This window comes from Vigna unguiculata, chromosome 9 (assembly GCF_037176805.1).
Source record: "Vigna unguiculata cultivar grain cowpea cultivar isolate G323 ecotype 2 chromosome 9, ASM3717680v1, whole genome shotgun sequence".
In the NCBI taxonomy this organism is placed as follows: domain Eukaryota; kingdom Viridiplantae; phylum Streptophyta; class Magnoliopsida; order Fabales; family Fabaceae; genus Vigna; species Vigna unguiculata.
The window spans coordinates 44,099,093-44,115,477 of NC_140800.1; the positions used below are offsets into that span (position 1 = coordinate 44,099,093).

The 16,385-nt window shown below is 32.2% G+C and overlaps 2 protein-coding genes across 3 annotated transcripts; both read right to left on the reverse strand.

The window, feature by feature from the left end:
- Positions 1-297: 297 nt before the first annotated feature.
- On the reverse strand, positions 298-5,885 carry LOC114163968 (mitogen-activated protein kinase kinase kinase 5-like). Of its 2 annotated transcripts, none has more exons than XM_028048388.2 (12): positions 5,322-5,885; positions 5,102-5,232; positions 4,217-4,739; positions 3,875-3,962; positions 3,728-3,790; positions 3,480-3,643; positions 2,943-3,018; positions 2,682-2,741; positions 2,467-2,592; positions 1,658-1,879; positions 948-1,054; positions 298-829 (listed from the first exon to the last, which is right to left on the reverse strand). In XM_028048388.2, the coding sequence occupies exons 1-12, from the start codon at positions 5,615-5,617 to the stop codon at positions 664-666; spliced, it is 2,022 nt and encodes a 673-aa protein (XP_027904189.1). In that variant the 5' UTR covers positions 5,618-5,885; the 3' UTR covers positions 298-663. The 2 variants fall into 2 exon arrangements, with proteins under 2 accessions (XP_027904189.1, XP_027904188.1); XM_028048387.2 differs by having other exon boundaries at positions 5,102-5,235; positions 5,322-5,879.
- A 5,911-nt stretch (positions 5,886-11,796) lies between these two features.
- SERPIN1 (Serine protease inhibitor (SERPIN) family protein) lies at positions 11,797-14,608 on the reverse strand. Its single transcript, XM_028047453.2, has 2 exons — positions 14,077-14,608; positions 11,797-12,834 (listed from the first exon to the last, which is right to left on the reverse strand). Exons 1-2 carry the CDS (start codon positions 14,569-14,571, stop codon positions 12,055-12,057), a joined length of 1,275 nt encoding a protein of 424 aa, XP_027903254.1. The 5' UTR covers positions 14,572-14,608; the 3' UTR covers positions 11,797-12,054.
- Positions 14,609-16,385: the final 1,777 nt, after the last annotated feature.

Below are 16,385 nucleotides of genomic sequence, written 5' to 3' on the forward strand. Positions count from 1 at the left end.
TACGTAGTCATTTAGTTGACTAATAGGTTGTCAATTATATAATAAACAAAAATAAAAAAACAAAAATAGTACTCATTTTTTCCATTCCAATATATTTTTTATTGTATTTTTTTTATAAAAATTCACTACTGAAATCAAAAAGGCACTTGCCCCCTCTTAATCCCAAAGTCTAAGCCCCGAATATTTTAGGTTTAGTAGAAATTATTTTGATAATATTAGTCTGTAACAGTCAAATGTAATTGTGATGTTTATCCAAATTATTTGCAGTGATTAAATAAAAAAATTTCATTAAAAAAATGCAAAACAAAGAACTTATAATAATAAAAAAGTACTCACAGGTACAAGCAATGTTATAGGTCTGGGAAGTATTCAAAGCGAATTGCACTCTTAAATGTAAAACAACAAAAAAAAGAGTTATTCCTCAAATATTATTTAATAAATTAAATTTACATACGAATTTCACGCGTGGGAATTGGTTCAACTAACCTATTCTAGTCATTATGTACATAATAGCAACTTCAAAGTAATGTGAACTTCCCATTGCTTTTACCAAACCAGCTTGATATGTTTTTCAATATCACTGAGAACTCCTAGTTCTTCTAATTCCCTGCTATATGATAGTTGTCATTGTAACTTTCGACCAAATCTTAGCTGTGACAGGCTTCAAATGTGCCTGATGATTCTCATAACGGTGGTGAGGGGTATGTTGCTGGAATTGGCCATGTAATTGAGGGCACTAGATTGAGGACTGTTTATTTCTGTCATGGAGCAGGGAGAGTTACGAGAAGAATGATTAGATTCCTCGCTGTCATATTTTTTCGAAGTGTCACTGTCAAATACAAAAACAACAAAGGGAATTATGTCAATGAGGTATCCGGGAGCATATTACCAAATTTAACATTTATCATATTGTCAAATACCAAGAGCAAATAATGTCGAAAACATACCCTATTAAATTTTGAATTTTATGCAAAAACCGTGCGCCAATGGAGGCTGGCACTACACGGTTATTACTTCTTGAACTGTGAGCGGGGCTATGTCTACTTGAATCATCCTACAGAGAAAAAAACAGTAGGCAAGTAATAAGCAAATAATGTCTTACGTAGAATTCTTCACACTGATAGCACACTGTCAACTTCTTTTACCAAAATATCATACCGTTTTATAGCATGTTTTTACGTTTTTACTGTGCTAGTTCAGATTTCGATTTTCAGGAACCGAATTCTGAAGATAATTTTACATTAACATGCCTTTTTAACAAAAATCCAAAAACATGTTCAGAATTCGGCTTCCAGAAACAAAATTTTGAACTAGCATAATAAAAGTGTGCTATTTATGGGTGTGAAAAATTCGTCTTACATCGGAATAGTTATTATATGATACGAGACTATAATGATTCCAGTCTGGGTCAATCTCTTTATAACAGATTTGTTTTATTAACTTTCTTTTCGATAATTGAAAAAATCTAACTGCATCTTATGCAAAGATTGGGTAGAACCACTGTGATTCTAGATCATACTAAAATCTATTCTACCACATAGGCAGCTCAACCCCTATAAACTCAAACAAGTGGTTGGTTTATAATTCATAATGATCGATCTCCTTGGACTTTGACATTGGTAGATTATTAAGGAGTTTGGATATAATTAGCACTTACTCCAGATCCAGGGTCTCCTCTGGGACAGTTTTGCCCTTGTGAATGAAGTAGAGCATCTTGATCGTGCAAATTTTGTACAAAAGCATGAGTAAGAAGCAGTGCTGCCGATGGTCGATCTGCCGGATTCCTTCTGAAGCACTGCTGAAGGAAATCCTGTCCATCTGATGACAAATTTTCAGGTATTTTTGGGGATTTGTGCAGTACCTTGAACATGGCTTGCGGCTGGTGGACAGAAAATAACCAGGTCACTATAATCCTCATGGTAACCAAGCACAAGTATGCTAATGCCATGAATAGGAATATCAGGGATGCCAGGATATTCAAATGCTTTGCTTAGCCATAAATTAAAACTTAAAACAACACAAACAGTACATGGTTCAATTTAAAGGGGTACTTAGGAATCAGGTTTTCCTTGTCTAGGAAAGCTATAGGTGATTTTGGCATGCCTAAAATATCTCTCGAAGAGTTAGACAATGTTTCATATGCCTAAAACTTTCACATACGCGTATCACGAATTTTCCCTCCTCCATGGAAATATTTTAATGACAAACGTGATTAAAATAGTTGGTGTGAACGTTAGTTTCCAGAGAATGTATTTTGAAAACATCATTTAAACTTGGGATTTTAAGATTCCAAAAATCTAAAAAGAACTCTCCTGCAAAAAGGACAAAATAATCCAAGCAGACTGTAGTGCATAGCATTAGTATTTCTTTTGAATAAGGGGTATAGAGGGATTATTGATCTTCGAAAATTAAACCAACAAATTAACATGTGCAATCCTCTAAAATCGGTTCATGTAAGGTGCTAACCCCTTCATATTCCCTCCAAGGAGGTTTTCCTGTCAGCATTTCGATGATAGTGCACCCTAAGCTCCATATATCAATGGCCATGGCAACGTCAGGACTGGATTCTTTCTTTATGGCAGCCTTCATGAGCTTTATCAACAAATTACAAAAAAAAAAAGTGGCATGTTATTACTCATTACCCATCTAAATCTCCATAGATAATATAAGTAATAAATTACCTCAGGAGCCATCCAGTAGGGACTACCCTTCAATGAAAGTTCATACGATTTCTCTGTCAGCTGAAAGGAACAGATTGTTCAAATTACTAGATCAGCAGAAAAGGAAACTAATAAAACAAAATAAGTATTACTGCCATCAAAGATAACTGATAAACTCATTGTGTCACGTTAACACTTGTAAATGAGAAAATAATCACATGATACACACGAATAGTCTATACCTAAATAAAAGTAACAGAAGATCAAAATTTCAAAACTCACAATTTTTGAAACCCCAAAATCCGCAAGTTTAACCATGCCCGTTGCATCAACCAACAAGTTTGCACCTTTGATATCCCTACAGAATCATAAACAGCAGTAGCAATCAGGAATTTTAGCTAAATAAACAGAAACCGAGGGTGGGCCTAGCTGGAAGACGAGCTTATCTAAACTTATGAAAGACCCTCATAAGTTTTTTTTTATCTTACTTTAATTAGTTTCTTGGTGTTAATTTATTAATTTTTTTGCTTATTCCAGTAAGTTTCATCACTATATGTATGACCTCATGTGACAAAATTTTATTAAATAAGTACTTAATTAAGTTGATCATCAGTATACACACCAAATTTTTTTTTTTAAAAAAAAAGAAACTTTTACCATATCAAGAACAAATTCCATATGAACTTTTTTATTGTTTGAGATACGATTTTAGCTGGAATCAACTAGTTCATCAGATGTTGTTGGTATATATAGAACATAGAGATACAATATTTAGAGAAATAAAACGAGGTAAAATAGTTCTTGTCACCAAGTTGTTACCTGTGAATGGTCTTGGTACTATGCAAGTATGCCAATCCAGAGAGAATATGCCTCGTGAAGTTGCGAACTACAGATTCTGTCATAGCTCCACAATGGTCATGCATAAACTTATCAAGTGATCCAGGATGAACATACTCCATATATATGTACAGTCGATCGCCATCCTGAAAACCAAGATATTTCACAAATTTCATTTTATAGGCAGCAACAAAGTTAAAAAGTTAAAACAAGAGCCAATATGAACTCACTACTTCACTTCCATAGTACTGCACAATGTTGGGATGGTGTAATTGACGGAGAATTCTAATTTCCTGAAACATGAGACCATTCAGAACAACAGTCTAAACACCAGCCTATTGGAAAATGTATAATTAAAAACCACGTTGGGGGAGAACCTGTTCAAGTTGCTTTATGCAGTCAGCAGATTTAGGATCATCGGGGAACATTTCCACCTCCTTCATTGCACACGAGGCTCCAGTCTCTCTGTGATGCAACAGGAATGCACGTGAGTATCTACCGAAAGGTAAAGTGTAAACCAGATAACAGCAAGGTTTTAAAATACAGGCCACAGTCATACAAAAGTCGAGGCTTTTGGGGTTTCTGTGACCGCAGTTGCAGTTGCAGCCGCTTTCATTGCATTTATCAGCAATTTTCCATAACAGATGAAACCATGACTGTAACGTGACGACAATTTAAAACCTCCCATGAAGGCAACAAAGTAAAGATGAAGGACATACAAGTTGGTTGCGTGATAAACAGATCCATATGATCCCCGCCCTATAAGTTTTCCTTTCTGCCATTGACCTTTCATTGAAGGCGAATTATCTACGGTGAGGTGCACGATACTTGGTTGATGCTGGGGAGATGACTGTGCTGGCGGTGGTGACGCTCTAGGAGGAAGAGGCAGTGGATGTGCATCAACATGATTATTGTCAGGCAACACTCTTGAGCTATGTTTATGAAGCTGACTCTGACATCCCTCTGGATTGAGGAGGCTCCCTGGGCTGCGCAGAGGAGTCCGGTCTGGACTCTGAGCAGTTTTAGCCGGTGACACTCTCAAAATGTCATTAAAATCTTGATGAAAAATGATGGAAGGATCATAGAAATCTACATTGCTGGATCTACGGGGACTAGTAACAGGGCTGGAGAATATACTGTTGGGGGCACTCTTGGCCGAAAAATGCAATCTCAAGTCGGAAACATTTTCAGAGTCATTATCTTGAGAGTGTTCTATGTGATCTTTACATGAACTGGTATTGCCTGCCACAACAACAAAAAACGAGAACTGTAAAAAGTAAAACATCTCCTACATTTAACATGAACATATGTTGCTCCTCGATCATACATGAGAAGGGTGCTGGCTTCATATTTTTTAACACATTCTCTATAATTAATATTTAAAATTTATTAAAACTCTATGAGACACAGAGTTGAATAATTATTTATAAACTTTAGTCGATAATAGAAATATATATATAAAGTGTATTAATAGATGAAATTATTATATAGTTCAAGATCAAATAGTTGGAATTCCAACTATATATAGTAAGTCAATAACTTTCATCAGAGAGTGAATTCGTAGCAATTATTCTCGTCTTATCCATGAAGAATGGAGGATTCACCTGCCAACACTCTTGCAGGTGGAATGTTCACTCTTAAATCGTGTTTGGCATTTGAAGCCGCCGGATCAAAAGAAGGTCTACCCAAATTGCTGGTAGACCTTATACTTCTCACAGCATCATGATCCACCGACCTTCTGAAACGAAAAAAATCAATCGCAAACGATTCAGAATCCAACACAACACGTTTGACCCAGTGGTGGGAACAGCAGCGACGGTTTACCTGCGAAAGGCGAAGCCAGGATGTTCGAAAGGGGGCGATCCGAGTTGATGATGATCGTATCGACGAGTCAACGGGGAGTCGGGACGCGGAAGCGGTTGCGGAACCGCAGAGGAAGACCAATGGTCAGAAGCGGAACCGGACTTAAACGAGGGAAGAGGAGAAGCGGGTAGAGAAGTGGTGGAATGCAGAGCAGCGTCTTTGTCAGTGAGGTATCGGAGTCTCCCCTGTCGAGTGAGCCTACGTTGTTTAATCGTAGGTTGGGGAGAAGAAGGCTTGTTACAGTTGGCGTTGCTCATTGTTTGAGAAGAAGAAGAAGAAGGAGAAGAAGAAGGTCGTCATGTGAGAGTGGTGCTTTTGCGTTTAGCGTTTTGCTAAGTTGGTGTGCAAAAAAGCGAAGCGAGAAGAAGCGCCCGTGGAAGGAAACACCTACGCTGCTTCTTTGCTTGCCCTATTTTCCAATTCAAATTGCCTCTTCAGTTGAATGGCGAATATTTTGGTCAACACTTCTGACTTTGGATTAAATTAATGGTTTTCTCTGTTAAACAAAATAAAAGGAAATTGAAGAGAGCAACGCGAGTGAGTCGTGTCTTGCCTCTTGACTTGGGCGTTCACGTCTAAACTAAACTCAAACACCGCACCTTTCAAAACTTATCTCCATTTGGACCCTTAGAAACCGCAAAGCAAACTCACTTGGTTCACGTTTTCTAATTTCAGATACAAATATCAACCTATAAATGTTTTTTCTTTCATAACATATGTAATCACGTTCATTTTTGTTTCTTTTATTTAGCCCTTTTAGTGTTGTAGTAGTTTATACTTCTTTTATTTATTTTTATTCACGTTATTTCATTGTATTTATCTTTTGATCCTTTAATGGTGACAAACATGAATTCAAATGAGCATATCTGTTATGAAACGTATTTGACAATACTTTTCAACTTGTTGAAAGTTTTAGTTTGTTAAAATTTAACTTCTATTTTCTCATCTGATTTTTCTTGTTTTTTTTTTTCCTTTTAGTCTTGTAATTTAATTTTATGTTCTTAAACTATTGTCATTATATTCAATCAAGAGTTAGAATTATAAAAAAAAAATGTTTTGAATTGCAATTGTTAAATTGCACTTCATTTGAGTAAAAACTTAGTTTTTCATTCGATATCAAAAACACATTGAAGTTTGATATCATTAGATACGGAATACACTACAGATGATACAACTATCATTATAGAGAACTCATACGGACAATAATAGTTCACATATAATTGATAGATATTTTACTTGCACGAAAACTTGCTATCTACATAGGAAAAGTCAATTTGATTAACTATGGTCCCGATTGATTGGTGAGAAAATATTCGGAAGTTGAGTCATCAATTTATTAGATACACAATAATATAATTAAGAAAATAATATTTTTCTTTATGGGTTATTAATTCATTATACAACTTAGAAGAATGTTCTTTGTATCAACATTGTTGGGGATATGAATATAGAAGCTCTTAGTGTTTATGGTAAAAAGAGAAAAGAAGCCACCAAGAGAGAGTAAAAAAAAAATCAGTGCATCTTGTGGAAACTTGTGTAAAAATACTAGGATGAGAGGTTTTATACTACATTTAATAAAGTTTTTTTACTTTTGTTGTTGTTTAGTTATATACTCATTAGAGTTTTTTTGTCGTTGTTATCTATCTTATCAATGAAAATAATATTATTAGGGAAATTTTTACTTAAATAGCACTAAAAAAAATGTTAAACAACCAATTAAATTTTACCAATAAAAAAAATTATTGATAAGATATAATTTATTAATAGATTTTACGACAGATTCTAGAATTTTAATTAGAAAACGGATTCACTATTCATCAATAAAATTCATCATTTATATATGTTGGTGACTTAAAAGTTTGATTATCGAAGGAATATTAGTTATACATTCATCGATAAAATTCGTCAATAATATAAAATGTTTGTTATTGACATAAATATCCATCGGTAAGATGAGCGTCACAATTTCCACTTTTGACATTTATCATTTCATGCCAAAATTCATGTGTATATCCGCCAATTATTGATTTATTTTAAATTTCATTGGTAAGTTAGTAGTACACTTTTAAAATTTGTTGGTAAATTTGTCAATAAATTAATTCTCTTAAAATTATTTCATAAATTCATTGACAATGTAATATTTTTAAAATACATCAAAAATGCATTTTTTAAAGTTTTTTTAAATACTTAATTTTTTGAAAAATCTGTCAGCAATTGAATTTTTGAAAGTCTATTGATAAATGCATTAGTAACTAATTTTTTTAAAAAATTTTCAAAATATTCCTAGTAAAATGGATGCCAAAATTCCCATCAAAACCAGACTAAATATTTATTATAAATAACTTAAGATGGGTGAGAATAATAGAAGAAAAAGGGAAGAAGGAGAAGAAGTAAACATTGGCAGTTGTGGCAAGAGACTAAGAGTGGTAACGATGACAACAACACGAAAGAATAAGAGATGGAGAAGGAGTTAGATGCAGCGTTAGCAGTGGAGCAAAAAAAAAAATCAAATTACAATATTTACCAATGATCAATACTTGTTTGTAATTATCGATATATATATATATATATATATATATATATATATATATATATATATATATATATATATATATATATATATATATATATATATATATATATATATATATATATATATATATATATATATATATTTATCAACAAATTTTAATCATTGATAATTATTATTGGATTTTTTATATCTATCTATAAATTTTACTAACGTAAATTTAATTAAATGAATTTTTAGTTATTAATAATTTTGATTTATGAACGAAATTTTACGAATAAGAACGGATTTTTCTGGTCATAATTTTTTCTTTTAAAAATCTCAAATAAAATATAGTTAAATTAACTTAAAATTTATCTTTTAAAATATTCAATTAGATTCCTTACCATTAGCGATTCAAGCATAGAATTAGGTACCTATCTATGTAAGATCCTTTACAATTAGTTAGTTTTCGTTGGTGGATTCTTTTAACTTAGTTCACCAAATTAATAAGCATAAATATGTTGTATTATGTATATGTCACTAGTTAGTGTTTAAAATAGTTTATTCATAGATCAAAATAAAATAATAAACAGAAAAAGTTCAAATATTTTGGAAATAATTAAAATGTTTTTTTTAATAATATAGAAACCCATCCATCCACCTCCACGGGTTCAGTTTTTCACATTATTGAATGTTGTGTGGGATGACTTGAATAGTTCAACACCACGGGTTCAGTCTTCTAGGTGCCCAAGACTTGTTCCTCACCACCAACAACATCGGCTCAAACATTCTCTCCAGAACATTCTTGTTTTATTTCATCTTACTTTTCTTACTCGCCTCTTTTCTTTTTACCTATCTAATATGTTTTATTATTGATTATTTTTATGTGAATTTTATTGAAGAAGTATAGGCTTAGATTTAGTAATAAACTTACAAAAAATTATTTAATAGAAAAGGAAAGTGAACAACTAATTTAAAAAATACAATTTATTGAATAACTTCTTTATAATGAATATTAGTTTTGTTTTTCTTAAAAAATAGTTAATAGTTTACACTATCTAAAACTTCGTTCATATTTTATTGCACAATTTCATTCCATATATAATTTTTTCTTTCAGGCATAGAAATAAATATTAAATAAATATAAATGGATAGAATATAAAATTAAATATTTAGTATTTAATAAATTTAAAATAAGTAAATATTTTTTAAATAATTATATCATTTAATTGATATGGTATTTATTACAATTAAAAATTAAAAAAAAAATTTGCAAGTGGAAATACTTCAACAAAAAAGAGCATAAAATTAAATAAAAGCAAATAATAAATTTAAAGTAATTCAACGTATCAAAATTTAATTCATAAATAACATTATTTTTTGACAAAATTACAAACTCTCTTCCATTTAACTATTCCAACCCCAAATGGGGTGGTAGTTTTCTATTTTTCTTCTTTTTTACATTATTTGATGTGATTTAGCGAATACCAGTTGAGAACCACCATATTTTTCCTTTCCAAAAATTCTCACATGAAAAGATCCTAATGAAGCTTCAACATAATATCATTTACATGTTTTTTAAACAAACATCTGACATGTTACCAACAAAATTACTTAAACCGCTCTCACCACTTGACAACAACAATCCTTCACCATCTTCAATCCTCACCGTCTTGAACATTAGACTAGTTGTCAACAATATGTTATTGTTGTTGACAACTCACTGATACTGAAGGTGAAATCCACCACAAACACCACCTTTACCCAGTTAGACCTCACCTCATATGTATCAACGAGGTCATTGCATAAAAAAATAAGCATCAGTACCAATCTTTCTTAAAAGGCTTAAAAGGCACAACTCAAAAAGTTTGATTTTGGTGAGCACACTAGAGTATTTAATTACTCGTTTGTTATTGGAGTGAGTACAAGTATCATGGTATCCTATCGGCAGATACCCATTACCTGCTATTATAAAATTTATTTAAGTGTTTTTCTTTTAAATTCGATGACCAAAATAAAATTATTAGTGAAAATATTAATTATGGAATAATCATTTAAATTTTGACTTCATACATTTTTATTTATTTTTATTTAGATTTATGAAATTGGATTTATTTGTAAAAGATTTTTTTTTTTTTAAATTATGTTTTGACGCAATTCATTTAAATTTGATTTTAAAAGACCAACTTTATTTGCATTAATATTTTATTGAGTAATTTAATTTACTTTTTTCTTATAAATTATTTTTTATTTGCACTTATATTTTAAAGATTTTTTTAAAGATTTTTATTAAAAATTAAATAAAATAATATAAAATATTCACAGGTATCCATACGTATCTGCAAGTTTTTTGTTTTAGATATCTAAGAGGTAGTGATGCAGGTTTTTTTAGACCGGGTGGGTAAGCAATACCCATACCCAATTTGATGTCATCCTTAACCTTAACTTTCATGCCATGTGTAAGAATCACGTAATAGAAAAATAACCTTTTTAAGTGAAAACACATATACAAATAAGAGTATAAATTTTAAATACACATACACAAACACATTGTGGTGACAACACTCAAATTAACTCTTTAATGTTATAGTGTTTTTTTATTTCTTTCTTCACATTACTTAATGTTGGATTTTGATGAATACTCACTTAAGAACCAACGACAATATCTAATAAAATGTTTCATGAAAATAATAATGATTCACTTTAAATCAAATTTTACAAGTGTTATTGGTAGGACATACCTCATATACTATTTATCTTTAGGAATGAAAAATAAACTCATCTATAAACTGTTTATTTGAATTAATCTTAATTTTAATAACAATTTTTTGTGTTGACATATACAAGTATATATAAGTAATATTCAAATCTTTAAATTAAGTACGAAAACAAAGGTAGGTATGTGAATATTTTCACTGTTCTGATTTTAATTTTTGTCTTTCTTTTAAATATTCAAAACATCTTTATTTGATCATTTGTTTTTTTTTGTTACACAATTCTTCTTTCAATACTATTGAATTAATAGTTTGATTTATTCCATCAAATTTGCTCTCAAATTTTCAAAGTACTTTCTTCCTGGTGATAACTTCAATTACACTTTTTTTTTGCAGCTTTCTTTTAATCATATATTACATAATGTAAACCTCAATTTTATTGAATTAAATTGTTTCTAAGGCACTTATTTTTCATTTTTTTGTTTTTAATATCATTATTTATGGTTTATTTTAGGTCACGCGAGAATATCTTACTAACCATCTTGAGTATTCAATTCTCTTGATTTATTAGGTAATTTAAAAAATCTGTTTTCTCTTCTCTTTTTAGTTCTTAATTTTGCTTCATTTCGTTGTACAATTTGTTATTCCTTCCTTAAACAATTCAACTCATTTGATGTTTGCTAAAAATTCTTATACACATTCTCTGTTAATATTTGCAAAAATAATTGGCACAATATTCGTCGTAAAGTTCAATTAGACATAATTGTTTTTTTATATCATATTTTTTATAAAATAAATAATTTAATTAGTATTTGAGAAAACACGCGAGCGATTATTAATACATGTATAGATGTGTGCACCACTCAACAAAAAGAAAAATGAAACAAAAATTTCGTAACAAAGATAAAAAAATATTTAAAGAATTTTTACTTTAAAGATAACCGGGAGTAAACATGCACTTATCCAAATTTCACCCCCACCCATCTTACTATCCTCATGTAATTATCTATGTGAGTTTATCCTTGATACCAAAGAAGCTTTTAGTTTATGAGAATGAGTCACTACATCAACATGCCATTGAAGTCATAGATTACCAATACCACACCAAGGCAAACATCTCTTTACAAGCTGTGAAACCACTCCCGTCAAGCAAAAAATATTCTTTAAAGAAAATCCACGAAATGCATTACCAAATTTTAGCAACTTCTCCTATCTCAATCACACCATCAACTTCATTAAAATTTTACTCTCCCACTAAAGCATGAATGTTTGGTTATTCACGTGGTAAAAACTAATAACTGTTGGCAACAACAAATATAAAAGGTGATCCATTTGTACCTTTTTTGCTTTCTTTCATTCAAAGTCACACCTCAAACATTAAGAACTTTTGGATCATCCTATCATAAGTAAATAAACAGAACAGAACAAGGTAGTGAGTTTTTGTACTAATTTTGTCTGGTCGCTCATATCATCCAGCGCGAGGATCGAGCACCTGGCCCATAAAGAGTACTGTTCCAGTTAAATCTTCTCTGATGAGGAACAAGAAAGGGTGGTCTGCTACAAAGTCTATTTTAGATGAAGACAGAGCACTCCTCAACATTATAGTTGCAGCAGTAGCCGCTGCAGCTTCGGTACCTTCTTCGTTTACTTCAATAAAAGACTTGTGAAAGATATCAGAAACACACAGGTTTTGACCCACAGGAGACTCCACCATTTCTGTCAAACCTCCAACAGTGAAAGGTAAAACCACTCCAAGTTCCTTCAGCACATCAGAGGCTTCAAACCCAAAAGAAATTTTGAATCTAGGGATCCTGAAATCCCCTACTTCCAATCGGTGATTAGGAAGCTTGCGTTCCAAGAACCCAGATTCAGAAGCCAACTTCTCAGCTAAAGCTGGCAGCCCATCTTTAGCATCTGGAAGGAAAAAGTACATGGTGAATTGGCGTTTATCTTCGCCTTGCTTGTAGGGAAGACCAAGGACTTTAAAACCATCAAAAGGCCTTATGAACTGCTTCTTCTTGCTAGTCATGAAGGGAACCTTGACTGAATTGCCATCAAGAAGGTGGAAATCGTGGTCTTTTGTAATTGAAGCATCGAACTTCTCATTCCACGCTCCTTTGAAGTACAGTGCATTTGCAAAGATGAGTCTGGTTGTACTGTCAACAGATCCAGCAGGAAGAAGTTCTTTTACAAGGCCATTTGTCTCCTTTTCGGCCCAAGAATTAACTTCATTGGCCACTTCAACCGCCTTAGAAATTAAAAATGATCAAAATAAAAATCAATTGTATGAAAGGATTGCTCTTCTTATCTCATGCATTTCAATAGAAGGGTTTAAGTTTTGCAAATCTTCTTTTTTTCCCACATATTTATGCTACCAAATCAATTATAATTTATTCTACAGATCAAATATGACTGTACCACACAGCAATGAGGAGAGCTACAAAATCAGACCATCAAGTCGAGAAGGCAACAATTCCAAGGGAAGTTGACAGTCGTGGTGCTTTACAGTCAATTTGATGAAGGATCGAGATTTTGTGTTCTATCTAGTACTACATTACGGGAGCATAAGACCAGAGGTTCATTAAGTTATTGCAGCAGTGGTTTGGCAAATTTTTACACAATTTGCTTGGTCACAAACTCGAGAAGACATAGCAAGTTCAGTCCAGTGATTAAATCAAGATGCTTGGATCAATTTTAAATTGGTAATGACTACAAAAACGGCAATTGGATGTTTTCCATATTTTAAGGGCAGTGGCAAGGTTGCATTAACAGAATAAGAAGCATTTCATACTTACAAATAGCTTAAGCTTTCAAAAGGATGAATAAGCATCCACACTGTCACACACAATGTTAATGAAATTTGTACTAAATATTTTGCTTTGAAGGTGGCATTGATCATAGTCTAATGTCAATGTTGAGATGAAGATTTGTTTTACAGGAAAATAAGACAATAAACAAATAAAATAAGTATCTCCCCCAACATAAAATTAGGTATATGCATAAACTAATTTCTGCTTTTGGAGTACTTTAGATCATTTATCTTATCCAAATATCGGAGCTAATTTTAGCTGGCGCTTATTTCTCTTTCCTTATTTTCTTCAGATAAACTTCTGCATTAGATCTCAGAGGAACTTCTTCCATTTTTTTAATCTCAAATGCTTATAGATTAGTTTATCCAAACGTTTTATGGAAAACTTTATTCTGCTAAAATAAAATCACTTGATAATAGAAGGCTATAGAATTTCCACGTCATCAACCTACTATATTGAAAACCATTGGATGAAAGGCACACTAATGATCTCACTTTTGTCACATTCTTCATTCTCTGAAGGAAGAGCCTACTCTCTACACTGGAACAAAAGTGTTTTCAAAAACCTTTTACAAATTATTGAATGCCTAGAATATAGGGTTAGCTTCTAAAGCAAAACATCCAATGCTAACACGACAAGGGGATGGAGGATTGGATGCAGTGAAAAAGAGGGAAAGTTACCTTGGTCTGGAAATCAACCGAAGCCAAAGTTGCCTTGTAATCAGTGTTGACAAGGTGTTTGAAGGAAGGGAGAAGAGGAAGAGTTTGCTGAACCCAGACGCCGTCGGCGAAGGAGAGTCGAGGCCCGCCGGCGGGATAGGCATCGGAGAGTACGACGGTGACGAGCTGAGAGGCGAAGGAGTTGAGATGGTCGGTGGACTTGGATCGGAGGAAGGAGAGAAGCTGATCGAGTGTGGGACCCTTGGAGCCAGCAGCGACGATGCTGAGAACAACGTGCAACGATAGCGGCGAATACACGAAGTTCTTGTCCCGAGCTTCCTTCGACAACAACAGCTTGGTCATGCTCAGGGCAACATCGGTTTGGTTGCTGATCGATTCACGCAGGTCCATTGTTATTTCGATTCTCGAATTAACTGATGCTCGCAGTGACGCTAATTTTAGAATCCCGATTTTTGGATATTTCAACACTTTGAACATCAAATTAACGAACCTCATTTGGTTTATATATTTTCTGACCTCACTCCAGGAACCGTGTCGAGCTCCCGCTTTGACATTTCTGTTCTCTCTCCACGTGGCTTCGCGTATGCTTAGGGACTAAGTTTGGAATAGAATAGAATAGTGTTATTTTTATAAATTAAATTAGAATTTTGTTTTGATAGTCTATATAATTAAAGTTAAAGGTGTTCAAATGCAATACTGAAGTGAAACTAAAATATTAAATATTTTTAGAAAACATAATCTACAGTTATTTTTAAAATAGAGATATTTGTTCTCCTATTTTAAAAATCTAGAAGTTTGATCCAATCCTTGATTTTAAATATGTTTTTTTCTAATTTTATTTTTGTTCGACTGAATAGTAAATATAACTTATTTGTTGAAATATCATAAAATGATTCAATTAATTAAAATATAAGAAACAAAAAAGATTAAATATTTTATTTTAAAATTGGAAGACCAAAATTATATATTAAACAAAATAAAAGAACAAATTATATTTTTTGGATTGAGTGTTGTAAAAAATATTTCCGAATTCATCATGCAGAGAAGATGATAACAATTATGCAGGTGTTGAGGAAGGAGAGAATAATTATGCAGAAGACGATAACGGAATTTAAATGGTGAAAAATGGAGAGGATGAAGGTGATGGCATGTTGTTCTGGAGTGGTGGTGAAGAGTGACTCGGTGTTGTCAAAATTGGGTAATGGAGATGGAGTTTTCTGTGTTCCCTTGGTTGTTGGAGAAGACGTGGGTTTTTGAAGTGAAGCAAATGAACGAAGATGGATATTTAAGGTGATAGTAAAGGAAAAAGAGGGAGTGTGAATGTAGAAACATGGGTTATTAGCCCACTTGTAAAGAGGGTGGAAAAGAGTAACATAGGGAGGTGTGAGTAGAAAGAGAAATAAGATGTTGGGCTGTTAATTCACTTGAGAAAAGAGGTGAGGGAAATAATGGGATGTTTCCCTATAAATAAAAATCAATAGAAATAAAAATAAAATTTCTTAACTCCTAACATTAATTAGACATATTTTGTATGGAAAGGGTGCGTAGACAATATATGAACAAAATTATGGGCAAAATTACAAGTCTGCTCATAAATGAATCACCAACTTGTTATATTATTATTATGATTTTGTACTATATTCCATATATCAATAGTTATTTGTAATATAAGTTTAACTTGTGATTAAATATTTATGAGGCCACATTACCCGTAAAATAACGTGTCTAATGTAACATTACATATATATATATATATATATATATATATATATATATATATATATATTTATGCAATATGAAGATGAAATATAAGTTATCTGATATTTTATGAAGTGAGTTTAAATTTAATTTAATTTTATAAAATTAACATGATAAGGACTCTTCTTATTTGTATACTTTGTATTATCACACCCTCGAAAATTGAGTTTTTTTTTTCTGATATAGCAAACAGATTAACTTTTGTATTTTTTGTCCTATGCAAGTTCTATGTAAAAAAGGTTTTTGGAAACATCAATGAGACCTGCGCCCTGCGCCCAACCCAAAACTTTAAGGCAATAGATTTATGGGTCTTTATTCTTATATAATGCTCAACTTTTTTATTTTTTTTTTAATGTGAGACTTAGATTCACATTTGGATTCCTAACCATCTTCTCCTCAAGGATGAGTCCCTTCAACTACATTGGTACACTCTCCTTCCAGCATAAACATTCCTAACCATGAGTACTCATTTTTCTGCCCCTTGTCCGTACCACCATTTTTCTATATCTAATTTGTAATCTCTCTTAGACAAATTAAATTTAGCATTATAA

Bases quoted from the DNA above. Each gene is read 5' to 3' on its own strand.
- LOC114163968 (XM_028048387.2), bottom strand. From the start codon at position 5,617: ATGAGCAACGCCAACTGTAACAAGCCTTCTTCTCCCCAACCTACGATT. The intron at 5,236-5,321 runs GTAAACCGTCGC...TTTTCGTTTCAG, and splicing joins CCTGGCTTCGCCTTTCGCAG to AAGGTCGGTGGATCATGATG. The intron at 3,644-3,727 runs GTGAGTTCATAT...CTTGGTTTTCAG, and splicing joins AGTACTATGGAAGTGAAGTA to GATGGCGATCGACTGTACAT.
- SERPIN1 (XM_028047453.2), bottom strand. From the start codon at position 14,571: ATGAGGTTCGTTAATTTGATGTTCAAAGTGTTGAAATATCCAAAAATC. The intron at 12,835-14,076 runs GTAACTTTCCCT...TTAATTTCTAAG, and splicing joins CGGTTGATTTCCAGACCAAG to GCGGTTGAAGTGGCCAATGA.